The 13,242-nt window shown below is 50.8% G+C and overlaps 1 protein-coding gene across 9 annotated transcripts in view; it reads right to left on the reverse strand.

Moving 5' to 3' along the window:
• Nucleotides 1-708: 708 nt before the first annotated feature.
• Nucleotides 709-13,242, reverse strand: part of CCDC30 (coiled-coil domain containing 30) — a 40,643-nt gene continuing 28,109 nt past the window's right edge. For 3 of the 9 annotated variants that reach the window (XM_075114099.1, XM_075114098.1, XM_075114094.1), the window contains 11 exons: nt 12,001-12,247; nt 10,154-10,327; nt 9,623-9,832; nt 8,811-8,968; nt 7,711-7,858; nt 7,053-7,174; nt 5,830-5,971; nt 3,972-4,108; nt 3,558-3,672; nt 1,972-2,039; nt 709-1,259 (listed from right to left, as the gene is read on the reverse strand). In XM_075114099.1, coding sequence (XP_074970200.1) covers nt 1,046-1,259; nt 1,972-2,039; nt 3,558-3,672; nt 3,972-4,108; nt 5,830-5,971; nt 7,053-7,174; nt 7,711-7,858; nt 8,811-8,968; nt 9,623-9,832; nt 10,154-10,327; nt 12,001-12,247 — 1,735 coding nt within the window. In that variant the 3' untranslated portion in view covers nt 709-1,045. The remainder of the gene's footprint in view (nt 1,260-1,971; nt 2,040-3,557; nt 3,673-3,971; nt 4,109-5,829; nt 5,972-7,052; nt 7,175-7,710; nt 7,859-8,810; nt 8,969-9,622; nt 9,833-10,153; nt 10,328-12,000; nt 12,248-13,242) is intronic. The other 6 variants (XM_075114102.1, XM_075114100.1, XM_075114097.1 and 3 more) reach the window with 5 other exon arrangements.

Here is a 13,242-nt window from a genome sequence, read left to right on the forward strand (position 1 = left end):
TTGGATTTCAGTGCGGATACAAGCGAGCATGGCAGATTGGGTAAAAACCCCGTTATTTTGGAATTGTGGTTGGAGCCAAGTCAGCTTTGAATAAATGTCAACTGATGTGTGCTCAGATCCTCCTCCTTCTCCTTAAAGACCCTCTGTTCCCTCCCTTGGGAGAAGAGAGCTGCTCTCTGCCCATTGGGGACCGCTCTTATCCCCACCGTGGCCCTCTGTGCCAGTTCAGGTCCCCTTTGCTCCCCTCCAGGCGTGCTCAGATGCCCTCCAGGCTGATCCGCTATTTTGGAGGACCTCTCCCCTTCCTCCTGCGAGATCTCAGGCTTCCATGGTTCCTCTTCATGCAAACGGTGATTCCGAGTCATCCCATGCTCTCCTGAATATGTACCGATCCCTTCTCTTCCCCATAGCTCACACTCTGATCCTTTCTGCTTCCCTCTTGCAAGCACACCTGTTCCCTCTACACCCCTGTTCTGCATGATCCGGTTCCTTCTACTCCCACCCAAGCATCCTCGTAGACCCTCCACCACTGTTAGTAAGCATTAAGGTGTACCCTCTTTCCTTCTCTGGGTGCTCAGATCCCCTCCTTTCTCCTCCACGCATGCTCTTATTCCATTTCCCTCCTCCCCTCCATCTTCCTTCATGTGCACAGACCAAGGGGAACAGAGAAACATGGACACATGGCAGGGACTGGTTAGGATCAGAGAGTGCAGACATGAACTTTGCTGAGTTTTATTTACAAAGCTTGTAGTTTTTGACTGGACAAGAAATTAGGATTCAGGTGAAGATAGGCTTCACCCCACCCCTCTTCCACTTCACTGAGTTTATCTAAAATTTCCAGCCACCAGGTGGATCTGGGATCACACACACAGAGTTGGGCAAGTTGGAAAAAAGCTGTTGACTGATTTAGTTGAAATACATGACAGAGATCACCAGGTCCGTCCATTTGGCAATTCTCCCGCTGCGGTCGGTCCTTGTTATCTCACAGCCAGAGGAGCCCAAAGCCTTGCAGTCCGGCTAATATTTTACAAACCTCTTTCCCCGTTTAGAAGTTCTCAGAGCTGATGCTCTGACTCTGCCCCTGCAGCTGGGAGGCTGTGGTGTCTCCAGGGGAAGCTACATTTAAGTAGCCGATCTCCGAAGGTTGAGAGGGGGATAAGCAAAAGGGTGAGTCTTGGCTTTCAGCTTCTCCTCCAGGCTTTGCGTCCTGCGTGGCCTTCAGGGTGCTGAGAGAGTCTGGCGCTTCTCGCGGTGGGAAGCTGAAAACAAATTTCCTCTCTTAAGTCATTCTGCAAACTCTGTCTGACCCTCTGCCACCTGCACAGCCCCAGCGCCCCTCCCAACATCTCTGCCAGGCAGTGCAGGGCTACGGGCAACACCTTTCACTTGGACTAAGGCTCCGATACTCTTCCTCAAGCCAAGTAGCTGACAGCCCCCATCGACCCCAGAACCTCCTCTGACTTGGGACAGACTGTCCGTCAGCCTCCCTAGCACCTGAAGGCTGTAAGCAGCCCGTTGTGCTGGGGCTCCAGCAAGCAGAGACCAGAGTTGCAGGGTCTCTCTGCCTCCCGCTGGCCCATTTTGGCACAGATCAGGGTGCTCCTGGCTGCACAGGTGGAGAAAGAGCTCACGCTCCCTCCTGCCGCATAGCCTGGGACACGGGTCATAGAGCTCCGGGCAGCCGTGGCCCTCTAAGCCTCATAACCTCGTGTGAAGATGCTCCTCCAAAACCCCTGGGCACCAAGCTGGTCTGGAAATCCTACGCTGCTTCCCAACATATTTTGAGAAATTAACTTCTCCATCCCACCAGTTTCATAGAGTCTTTTAATACCATTTTCCCTCATAGACAATAACAAAAAAAAAAAGGGCCCTTGGAGGTGAAATCACAGGGTGGAGAAGGCAAAACACTCAGTATCTCCCTCACCACATGCAGAGAGGCATTTTGTGCCTCTTCCTTTTACCCCACGGTACCTGGTACAGGGAGATGGCAACACCTTACTCTGTAGTTGGCGTTCAGAGAAGTTAGCACTCTTCGAGTCCTGGAAGGAGGAAGAGAGACTTTCAAAGGAGGAGGTGCACGTCAGGCCCGGAATTTCAACCACCAGAGTCTTGGCCTTCAAAATGCCCCCAGCTCCACTGACGGATCTCCCCGAGAACTCCGGCCACACAGACATGCTAATCATAGGTCTGTCCTTTGGGTCTGAATTTAAACTAAACAATAATAACCCCTAACTAGCCCAGCTGAAACAAACAGAAAGCAATGGTTCTATGAAATAAAACACAGTGGAACGCACAAACGGCTCTTTCTGCCAGGTGCCAAACGGCACTTTCATCGAATCATAGAATCATTAAGGCTGCAAAAGACCTCTAAAATCACCAAGTCCAACCCCCAGTTCTCGAAAACCATGTTCCCAGGTGCCACGTCTACACGTTTTTTTGAACACCACCAGGGATGGTGACTCCCCCACCTCTCTGGGCAGCCTGTGCCAGGGCCTGACCACTCTTGCAGTGAAGGCATGTTCCCTGATATCCAACCTAAACCTCCCCTGACGCAGCCTGAGGCCATTTCCTCTTGTGCTATCACCTGTTCCCTGGGAGCAGAGACCAGCCCCCCCCTCACTCCAGCCCCTCTCAGGCAGCTGCAGAGAGCGAGAAGGGCTCCCCTCAGCCCCCTCTTCTCCAGGCTAAACCCCCCCACCTCCCCCAGCCGCCCCCCAGCACACTTGTGCTCCAGACCCTGCCCCAGCCCCGCTGCCCTTCTCTGGACACGCTCCAGCCCCTCAAGGGCCTTCTTGTCCCGAGGGGCCCAAACCTGAGCCCAGCATTCGAGGTGGGGCCTCCCCAGGGCCGAGCACAGGGGCCCCATCCCTGCCCGGCTCCTGCTGGCCACACCAGTGCTGACACAAAATTTTCATCCTTAACAGCTCATTTCCAACCAAACTGGGTTCCCCCCAAATTTCAAAGTGTATCAATACACTTCCACATCCACCGGTTTTATTTGAAGAGTTTTTGAAACACCGATTTTTACTTTCCTGGATTTCTCTCCATTTCTCCCCAATGTTCTCCATTAATTTGGTCAATCTGAAACTGAGCTTTTAGGTAAGGCGCATCTTCATTCAGTTCCATGTAGTCAATAGTATCAGTCAGCTTGTTCTGAAGCTTTTTGCTTTTCAGGAGTAACATTCCCAGCCGCAGTGCTTTGGGTCATTTCTCCTAATTTTAGAGCTAACTTTAAAACTAAGGTCTTTTTACAACCCTAAATCTGCAAAAGAGCCAAAGTGAAATTTCTGTCCTTGTGAAAAAGGATCTCATTGCGCAGCAGCACGGAGATGGAGCGGTATGGCAAGTGCATTGAGCTTTCAGCTCCCCACGAAGTCCCTCCTCACCAACAAAGCCATTTCAATCCACTGTGTGTTTGGTGTCCCATTCCATCCCAACCAAAGGATCGATTCAGCTCTTCTCCAGCACCCTCAACTGCAACAAACTCAACCCGCGCTTGCAGGAGATGTCAGCTCCTACAATCTGTCTGCTGAGACCAAGCCCTGTCAGAGTCTCACCTCCGTGTTGGGAGCGTGGATGCTCTTCGGCGTGCGCTGCAAGGTGGGCACGTGTCCGGAGAGCTGGAGTTTTCTCTCGTGCAGCTGCACGTTCTCCTCATCCAGGATCTTCATTCTGAGCACATCACACATACAAGGCACAAGTTATTTCCCTTCTGGCCATGCAATGTTTTCAAAGGGGCATTTTCTTTTTCATCCTCAGACCCTTTGGCCTCCACAACCTTCAGCTGTATGATGAGGGCTTTGATGGGGAAAGGAGCTAGTTTTATCCCACAGCAATTAAAAGCCACAGCACTAGTGCCTGGGGCACAGTTCAGGCTTTCCTCTGGATTTCTTAAGAGAAATAGGCATAAAACCAGAGAAGCACTGGGAAGAAGCAGGCTCCCAGAGGTGTGGACATCATTAACTGCCTACCTGCTCTGCAGGGTGGCAGTCGTAGACCGGTTGCTCCAAGGGGTCTCCTCTTGGTCAGTTATCTTCTGGAGGAGCCGTCTTCTTTCCTGGAGTAATTTCTCATTCTCAGCAGTGATCTGTGCAATCAGCACCTTCCCCTGAGCAGTGGTGCAGAAGGAAATTATAACCAGCAGTTACGCTTCGCTCTTCCCTGTCCTTTGTAAACCTTAGAGCACTTTACCAAAGCAGTCACCATCAAGCATGTTCACTCCTAGAAGTGATATGCTGTTTCATGTAACACACCCCAAAAAGAGGCTTTTGAGCCACTTCCCAGCAGCAATATTTCTGAGGCAAAAGAAGATGGAGCTTAGGCAGTTTCTGAATGGGATCTGAGGACGTGGGTTCCCCGCTGAGGGCAAACCTGAGCCAGGAATTCCCTTTTGGCTTTTTGTTCCTACAAGGATGGGCTGGAGCCCTTTGGCACTGCTGGTTGTTTCCCAGGGCAGCATCAATCCTGCACACAGAGCAGGAGCAGCACATCAGGCAGAGCTCCCCATGCTGCAACTGTCTGGCTGTTCAACAGTGCAACCCTGTTGCCTGAAAACCAGCTGCTCCTAAGCCTCATTCCTTTTTTTCCTAAACTGCATTTCTTTCTGGAAAAAGAGATGCTCCTGCAGGCACACTGTAGCCTGCTCCGCTGCCTTCACAGAATCACAGCATGGTGGCAGTTGGAAGGGACCTCTGGAGATCACCCTGATCCCCCTGTGTGAGCAGGCACCCCCAGAGCACGGTCACAGGACCGCGTCCAGGCGGGGGGTGAATGTCTCCAGGGAAGGGACCCCATAGCCCCTCTGGGCAGCCTGTGCCCCTGCTCTGGCACCCGCACAGGGAAGGGGTTTGTCCTCATGTTCAGGTGGAACTTCCCGTGTCCCAGCTTGTACCCGTTGCCCCTTGGCCTGGCGTTGGGCACCACTGAAAAGAGCCCGGCCCCATCCTCCTGACACCCACCCTTCAGGTATTTATAAGCACTGATGAGATCCCCCCTCAGCCTTCTCTTCTCCAGGCTGGACAAGCCCAGGTCTCTCAGCCTTTCCTCACGAGGGAGATGCTCCAGCCCCTGATCCCCTTGGCAGCTCTGCGCTGGCCTTGTTCCAGCAGTTCCCTGCCCTTCTTGAACTGGGGGGCCCAGAACTGGACGCAGCACTCCAGGTGTGGCCTCACTGGGGCAGAGCAGAGGGGGAGGAGAACCTCCCTCGCCCTGCTGTCCACACTCCTTTCCATGCCCCCCAGGACACCGCTGGCCCCCTTGGCCCCAAGGGCCCGGTGCTGGCTCAGGGTCACCCCGCTGCCCCCCAGCACCCCCAGGGCCTCTCAGCAGAGCCGCTCCCCAGCAGGTCCCCCCCAGCCTGTGCTGGTGCGGGGGACTGTTCCTCCCAAAGGGGCAGGACCCTGCACTGGCTCTTGCTGAATCCCATGAGGTTCCCCTGGGCCCAGCTCTCCAGCCTGCCCAGCCCTCGCTGGACGGCAGCACAGCTTCTGGTGCATCAGCCGCTCCTCCCCGCTCGGTATCGTCAGCGAACTTGCGGAGGGGACACTGTCCCTTCGTCCAGGTCATTGATGAATATGTGGAACAGGACAGGACCCAGCACAGACCCCTGGGGAACACCGCTAGTTACGGGCCTCCAACCAGACTCTGCTCTGTTGATCACAACCCTCTGAGCTCTGCCATCCAGTTCCCAATCCACCTCACTGTCCTCTCATCCAACCCACACTCCCTAAGCTCACCTGTGAGGGTGTTATGGGAGACAGTGTCAAAAGCCCTGCTGAAATAGAGGTAGACATCATCCACTGCCTTCCCTCATGGGAGAAACCCTCTCACCTTTTCCACCTGAAGCTTTGACTCGCTGAGCTCATTTTCAAGCTGCTTAATTCTGCTGTCCCTTTGTTTCACCTCGTGGATAAAGGTCTCTTTGGCTCTGCGGATCTTGTCTTTGTGGCGGAGCTGCATTTCGTTATATTTCCTGAGGCAGAGAGACAAGCATCAGGCTGTGAAGTGCTTTTGTGTTCTGGGTCAAGAGCAAGGCAGGAGATGGCAGGGGATTCAGGCTCTTCAAAGCCTGAACTGGGAGCCTCAGCCACCTACCCAGCTCCTTTTGGCTGCGCTGCTAAAGGCAGAATGAGCACACTGACTTTCTGGACTATATCTCTCATCGATCAGTTTGGGGGGAGTTTTTTTATTGCAACGGTTATATTGTTAAGTGTCAACCAAATGGAAATTGATTGAGGGAAAAAGACCCAAAGCATTCCTAAAACTGACTCCAAGCTTTACAAATCCTTGTGCTCGCCTCCTCAGCCCTTTATACAAAACAGGGTTATAAAGTCACCAAAACTGGAAGTAACAGGGAAAGGGTAAGTGGGGGCAAGCTGTTTGTTTGGGTGGGGATGTGGGTGGTTAAGGGGAAGTACTTGTGTCTGGGGGAAAAAGGCAGACAAAGAAGAATCCTAAACAGCAAGGGTCAGGCAAAGGAGGTTGCAGAAAGAGCTGCTTCAGTGGGTGCTTCTTAAAGCTGCAACACTGGGGTTAAATACTTGTGGCTGCTGAGACTTGTGATCATTGCTCTTCCCTTCAAACTTGTCCCATTTAGGCAGTGCTCTTGTTTATTTTTATCCAGCCAGGATAGAAGGGAAAATAATGTCACAAAAAAGATAAATCTCTACCATATAAGGGACATTTGCCCAAGTTTTAAAAAAACTTATGACAAAAAGGCTACCGTGCTTCAAATTAGATCAAAAGTACTCTGGGGAGAAATAAGCAGTTCCATGGAGCATCTCTGCCAATGCCAGACCCTAAACAGCCGCACCCGCAGCCCTCCCTAGGCAGCCCCTTGTTTTCTGCACTGCCTCTAGCTGCCAAGGAGAACAGACAGCAGGCATGCGATGGACAGCATAACCTGACTCCCCCCAATGCAGTTAAGGCAGGTCTAAATGCCTTGAACAGGAGAGACAAGAAAGGCTGCAGAACAGTAAAATCCAAGCACATAAACAGCAATTCCTGGGTAGGTTTTTTTGTGTCTACATATCCCCGGCTGCTTCAGTCATTACCTGACAAATAGATCCTTCTGGTTCAGGAGACGGACTCCTTCCTCATAAAGGGCCTTGTTTTCCTCCTTCAGCAGCGAAAGTTGCTCTGAAAGCTTCTGGTTCTCCTTCTGACACTGGAGGTGCTGGAAAACAACTATTTTTCATTTGTGTGTGTGTCCTCAGCTGTAGGAGTCCCTCTGCCTCCTTTCAGTCTGGTCAACAAAGCTTCTCTGTCATCCTAGTGGTTCCCACTACAGATAATATCCATCCATTCTACATGCCAAGGCCACTGCCTCCTCCCCTTAAAGAAGGGGAGCATGAATGTCTGTGCTGCTGGGGGGCTCTAGGCTTCAAGAGGGCAGAGAGAGGTAGTGCATCCTCCCAGACAATGGACTCTGCTAAAATTTTCCTGCAAAAAGCTCCCTGCTCTGCAAGAAAAGGGAAAGGGAGGAGGGGAGAAGCCATCAAGCCCTCCTCCTGCGCCCTCAGTGCTGCATCCACAGGAAGCCTACATAAGGCTCAGCACCTGACTGGATTTGACCCTATTTCAGCAGTTCCCAGGACAGATTTCACACTTAGATGGTACCGTTTCCCTCTAGAGCTCAGTGGTCTGCTCTGGCGTCACCCACCAGCACAGCATCCCCTTGGGTGATGAGGATCCATCCATGCTGCAGCTCACCTCACTTGAGTCAGTTTTCCGCTCATCTTCTAGGACATGCAGAGTCTTGGCCTGCAGCTCTACGTGCATCTTGGCCAGCGACGCCTCCGTCTCCCGCGAATGCCGGAGCTGCTGCCGCAGCTCCTCCACCTGCTGCTCCAGGAGCTTCCTAAAAGCATGTTGGCGTGACAGTGAGACACTGATGTGGAGGCCAGCCCGTGATCATAGAATCACAGAATCGTTAAGGCTGGAAAAGACCTCTATAATCATCAAGTCCAACCTCCAACCCAATGCCCCCAGGCCTCCTAAACCATGTCCCCAAGTGCCACGTCTACATGTTTTTTGAACACGCCAGGGATGGTGACTCCCCCACCTCTCTGGGCAGCCTGTGCCAGGGCCTGACCACTCTGGCAGTGAAGACATTTTCCCTCATATCCAACCTAAACCTCCCCTGGCACATCCTGAGGCCACTTCCTCTCATCCTATTGCTTGTTTCTTGGGAGAAGAGACCAACCCCCACCTCACTCCAGCCCCCTTTCAGGGAGTTGCAGAGAGCGATAAGGTCTCCCTTCAGCCTCCTCTTCTCCAGGCTAAACGTGATGTGCCACCATGAATTCAAGGCTGGCTGCAATCTAAACACATCACCACACTGCTATGCACCTTCCCTGGGCAGCACTGAAAAAATTCAGTACTGAAAGTACTGGACAACTGTACTGAAAGAAATCCCTACCTCCTGCTTGTCCCCGTGTCGCAATGGCACGTGCAAGGGTGCATGAAGTATCGGGGATCATCGATCCCAGCTGCACAAGGAAGGGGACTGCTGGCATGTAGAGGGTAAACCAAATCCCTGGGCTGGCCGGAGCAGCCACACACCTTCTGACACAGCTGAAGTCCCCAAAAATCTTTTAAATCTCATAAAGAAGGGACCCTGTGGAGCTCTGCCAGGGACACCAGCAGGTTGAAAGGAGAGATAGGAAGCAAAACCACTGGTGCAGTGCCTGTGAGCCCACCTTGGGCTAGGCATGGAGCGGCAGGAGGTTGCTGACAGGCTGGCACAGCAGCATTTGCTGGCACACACCTGCCTGCCACACGCAGAACAGGTCTTACCCAGCTCTGGGTACCTTTTCAGCTGCTCCTCGTGAAGTTCCTGCTGCACACGAGCTTCATTTTCTCGGGCCTCCTTCAGTTCCTCCTCCAGGAGTTTCTTGTCTGAAACATGAGCCTCTGCCAGCAGGAGTTGGTGTTGGGAATCTTTTAGCTTTTGCTGGAGTTTTGAAATCTCGGATTAAAATTGGACACGGATTAAACTTTCTGTATTTATAGGCCAGTATCTGAATCCAAAGGATTCAGATCCCTTTGATCCCTCAATATCTGAGTCATGGGAATGAAAGATTTGCTTGCTTCTACTCAAAAGTACTTCGGCATCTGACTTGCAACAAAGTCCATTAAAAGTAAACCCTTTCCAAGGGCTACCAGATCTCGGATCAGATACTGTGTCACGAATTAGCAGCAATCCTTTTTGCACCTGACATGACCCTGCACACTTCAAAAGTAAATCCAACGGTTAGTGCAGGAACGCAGCAGAATCGATGCCATGGAAAACACAAGCTTTCACAGTATACCAGATAGCAAACAGCAGCACATCTCCTCAGGAAGAACATGATCTGGGCTCCCGGTGCCTGCCAGCCCTACCGCCAGTGTTCTCAGAGCTTTAGAGACAGGACCTGAGCCACCAGATTTGGCTTCTATTGTCTTGATTATGCTCCCACTAATAACAGACATTTTTCCTAATATATTTATCCAAGTGATCTCAAAATGGACTTGAGGAAACCAATTCATGAGGTGCTGGTGCTCATGCTTTTTTCTGAACTACAGCTGCATGAAATGGCTAAGAACATACCTCCCGTTAACTTAGTTCACACTGATGAGTTACCTTTTTTTGTGCTTCACATACTTTGGATTTCTCCTGTGCAAGTTTTTCTTGCAGACTGCTCTGCAGTTTATCAGCCTGGGAACACTTCAAGAGCTCTTGTTCGAGTTCTTTGACCTTCTGCTGGCTTTTTTCCCACTGTGCTGAGAGAGAGGAGCATGTTTCAGTTGCGTCCGAAAGTTTTGACCGGGCTTGCTTCAGCTCAGCTTTGACCTGAGTTTCAAAAGAAGAAATCAAGTTTGCACTTCAACGTACACCATCTCAAGTTCCCTGGTTAGGAAAGGGGCAACAGGATTACCAGAGAGTGAACAAGAAAAAGAGAGAAATACAGGGAGCAAGTGCAACACACACAAAGTTTTATGTGGAGGCAGTGCCATTTCGGTGAACCTGAGACAGAGCAGCTTGAGAGCCCCAGGTACTGCGCAGTCAAATGTAAATGAGGTTCAGCCTGTCGAAATCAGCACCTCAGACCTCCCATAGCTTGTAAAACAACGTGATGCTGTCTTCAAACAGACCTCCCTGCTCTGCTCCTACCTTGGTGCATTCCTGTTGCAGCAAGAGGTTTTGCTTTTGTAAGTCGATGTTCTTCTCCCTTTCGTACCTCAGCTCCCTCTCGGCTGAGCTGCACAAGTTCTGAACGCGACGCAAGTCCTGCCGCAGTTGCTGCATTTTTTCCTCCTGCTGCTGGAATCTCTCGTCGGACAGACTCTGCAGGAACAGCAGAACAACAAAGGTTACATGGAAATTAACTTCAAGGAAGGATAAAGACTGGTAAGTAAGAAAGGTACAGGTACGCCAGTAGGATTTAAGGGCATTTAAGTAGGATGATGAGTGAAGGCAAGCATTTCTTCTGCCCCGCACTAGGTCCTGCTCCCTACCCTGTCCATCCCCTCAGAGAAGCCGATACAATCCTTGAGGTCGAGGGAGAAGATGCAATAACCCAGATGAGGGAACAAAACCCTGTTAAAACTGACCTGTCAAGCAAAAGCAAAACCACCCGGGTTACTCTTAACTCTTGTGCCAGAGTCTCACTATGGCAACTAAGCAGGAGGGCCACATCCAGCCCCAACTCCCACAGGCAGCAGGAACAAAGCGAGTCCTGGCAGGGGTACAGGAAAGGACATGCTGGCACAAGGCAACAGCAGCCTGGACACCACGAGGTGATCACCGACAGCTTTCAGAAGATAATCGAGCTCTTTGGTTCATCCAAGTGCCTTGTACACAGACTAAAAGTCCTTCCCATATTTGGTGTACCAAAACCCTTCTGCCCAGCGTCACTTCAGCCATCTGTTGATCTGCATTCCCACTTTGCATCTTCACCCTCTGTTCTTGGGACCAGATGAAATCCACTGAAGAGGAAGCTTCCCTTCTCAGGTAAATCCCCAGATAAATTCCCAAGCTGGGAAATCTTGATCCAGCACTGTGTGATCTGATAATGTCACTTGTCCTTGAGATCAGTTAGGTTTTGTAGGTTTTTTTCTTTCCCCCACCTGCTTCTATCAGGATCCTTTTCAGCATCCCCTCTGCTCCTCATATCTTGCTTTGGTCTGCTCTAACTGTACAGATTTGCTTCTTCTTGGTATCAGCACAACTTTGATCCTCTCCTTTCCACTCCCACTCCTGCCTACAGTCCACCATGTCCTCTCTTCTCCTCCAAACCCTTGCTTGCATATAAACCTTGCTCCTCCTCAGACCCCCCATCCTGGGTACCTTCATCATTTCTTCCCCTTTTGGTAGTGCTAGCTGCTCTTCTTTTTTATGTCACGCAGTAAGAAAGTTGAAGAAATTGCATTTAAAGCACAGCTAAACGTAGTGACTAACAGGGGTCTTGCCTGCCAGCTGGGAGAGCAATCAGAGAGCAGTAACTGAGACACAGGGACAGGGCTGCAGCAAAACCCAGCTGCCTGTGAGCTGCCACTGCGGGGCAGCGGCTGTGGAAGGGGTTCAAGCACTGTAAGAGCAGAATATCACAAGGAGCAGCAGGGAAGCGGAACAGCTTCTGCCTACAGCAAAAGCACGACCATTGTGGGAACAGCAAGCCAGCTCTATCGCTCACACTCCAAAAAGGAGCTGAGAAAGAGCTCCAAAAGTTTTTAAAATGTCATTTTAAGGACTGTATAACTTATTTCTTTCACATGTATTAAGGGGGCCGTTCAGTTTATCCAAGTTCCCTCTATGTCCAAAAACATGACGGAATGAAATTATGACATTCCTAATTTCCAAACATTTTCCCCAAGCAAATCAGTCAGCCTCTCATCTCCCCCAGCATACTAACACCACAGTACTGCAAGGACTGGCTTCCAGTACACTTTAATTAGGTTTTGCCACTAAATAAGTGAAAAAAAAAAAAAGTACGGTGCAGATGGCAAAGCTGCCCATACCTGTTCAATGCTCCCATCTAAACTGCCTGCAGAGCTCCGCAACACGAGAAACCTGTTCTCTCTATGCGCCATGCCTTGATTCATCCCCAAAGTCTCTTCAAGCGTGCTGTTGCCCTGCTCCTGGGTAGTCAGGATATCTTGTTTTAGCTGAGCAATTTCCTCCAGTAACAACCGTTTTTCTTCATTGCTCTCTTTTAGCTGCTTTTCTAGCTCCTCCCGCTTCTTGTTGCTTTCTAGTAATTCAGAACTTGAAGGAGAAATAGTAAAGGAGAAAGATAACTACGCACATCCAAGGGAAACAACCCTCTGAAGGGAAAAAATTTGGAATACGAGAGTCCAGTGAAACACTCAAGGCAACACTCGACTGTCTCAGGAGGCTCCAAAGGGGATTTAGCCCTGCATCTAGCAGTTCTGGGCAAGGGTCAGTCTCCCCTGGACACTGACCCACAAAAAAAAAACAAACCCATGTGTCCAGAAGGTCAGCTCTCGGTCATTCATGAGCAGGTTAACTGCTGGCTAAGGAAACGCTCGGAAGGGCCGCGTGAGCTGTCTGCGCTCACAAGCGGCACAGAAGCACTCGCGCAACGCCTCGCTGTATGGAAGCACGGGCTCAGGTCTCCCGACCGAGCTGTCTCACTTATCTCAATCCAAACTACACGTCCCTGTAAGCCAACCTACCTGTCTTATCCTGGTTTTACTTTATCTCAGTAGGTAGGTATCCAGGTAGTTGAGCTGAATATACTGGACTTAATCCAAGCTTTTACTTACTACTAAGAGCCTGAGCACGGATGCTCCCACTCCAAATTTGTATTGCTCTGCTGACAAAGGGGAGTTGGGACCCATGAGAGCTCTATCTCCAGCCCTGACGCCTGATGACACCTGCCCTCCAAGGACAACCAAAATCCACAGCAGGGTGCATATCATTGGCAGCTGGCAGCAGTTAGCCCCAAGGAGCCCAAGCCCAGGATGGGAGCTTTTTGGGACCGTCTTAGTCCGAATACTACCTCTCTCCAAGAGCAGAACCTCCTCCCTAAGGGCAGCTCTCATTTATGCTGTTCAGAATCTGGAATAGCTGAAAAAACCAAAAAGGTTTACTCCTAACTGATCATGATGGCATTGAGGGAAATGCTTATTCACCAAAATCTCTACAGAGAGACAACTACCTGATAAGGAAGACACAAAGCTGCTGTGCCCATTTTTGCCAGAAGCAGCACAACAGGGATTTTTAAAAGACTAAACAAT

The sequence above is a fragment of the Phalacrocorax aristotelis genome, chromosome 19 (genome assembly GCF_949628215.1).
Source record: "Phalacrocorax aristotelis chromosome 19, bGulAri2.1, whole genome shotgun sequence".
NCBI lineage: Eukaryota > Metazoa > Chordata > Aves > Suliformes > Phalacrocoracidae > Phalacrocorax > Phalacrocorax aristotelis.